The sequence below is a fragment of the Eimeria mitis genome, genomic scaffold, assembly GCF_000499745.2.
Source record: "Eimeria mitis Houghton genomic scaffold, Emh_scaff165, whole genome shotgun sequence".
Taxonomy (NCBI): Eukaryota; Apicomplexa; class Conoidasida; order Eucoccidiorida; family Eimeriidae; genus Eimeria; species Eimeria mitis.
This window is the reverse complement of record NW_013569966.1, coordinates 18,901-19,446: the sequence shown is the minus strand read 5'-3', so window position 1 is coordinate 19,446 and position 546 is coordinate 18,901. Positions and strand designations below refer to the sequence as shown.

The window sequence follows — 546 nt, the reverse complement described above, 5'->3', positions numbered from 1 at the left end:
CTGCTGCTGCAGGTGCTGCTGCTGCAGGTGCTGCTGCTGCAGGTGCTGCTGCTGCAGGTGCTGCTGCTGTAGCAGCAGTTGCTGCTGCAGCAACTGCTGCTGGAGCAACTGCTGCTACAGCAGCAGCACCAGCTGCAGCTGTCTCTGCATACGCGCCCCACCGCCAACAGCAGCAACAACAGCAGCAGCAGCAACAGCAGCAGCAGCAGCAGCAGCAGCAGGAGTTATAAGAGACGCTGCAGCCGCCTGCCGTTGCGTATGTGGGGGTTGGGGGGGGTGCCTGGGGGGAGGTGCAGCAGAGCAACGAAGACAGCCCGCCAGTGGCTCAGCAGCTGCTGCTGCTGCTGCTGCTCAGCAGCATACATGTTTATTAGGGCCTTTCCCTGCTGCAGCAACTCCATCTGTCGGGATGCTTGCTGCTGCAGCTGCTGCAGCTGCTGCTGTAACTCCTCCTGCTCCTGCTGCTCCTGCTGCTGCTCCTGCTGCTGCTCCTGCTGCTCCTGCTGCTGCTGCTGCTGCTGCTGCTGCTGCTGCTGCGAGTCATCG

The 546-nt window shown here is 62.6% G+C and overlaps 1 protein-coding gene across 1 annotated transcript in view; it reads right to left on the bottom strand.

Annotated features, from left to right (window-relative positions):
• The window catches only part of EMH_0001460 (AT hook motif-containing protein, putative), a gene marked incomplete at both ends in the record, with an annotated part of 5,387 nt that overhangs the window by 300 nt on the left and 4,541 nt on the right, over positions 1–546 (bottom strand). Inside the window, 2 exons of the mRNA XM_013495588.1 lie at positions 3–111; positions 306–546. Of these exons, the coding sequence (XP_013351042.1) occupies positions 3–111; positions 306–546 (350 nt within the window). The remainder of the gene's footprint in view (positions 1–2; positions 112–305) is intronic.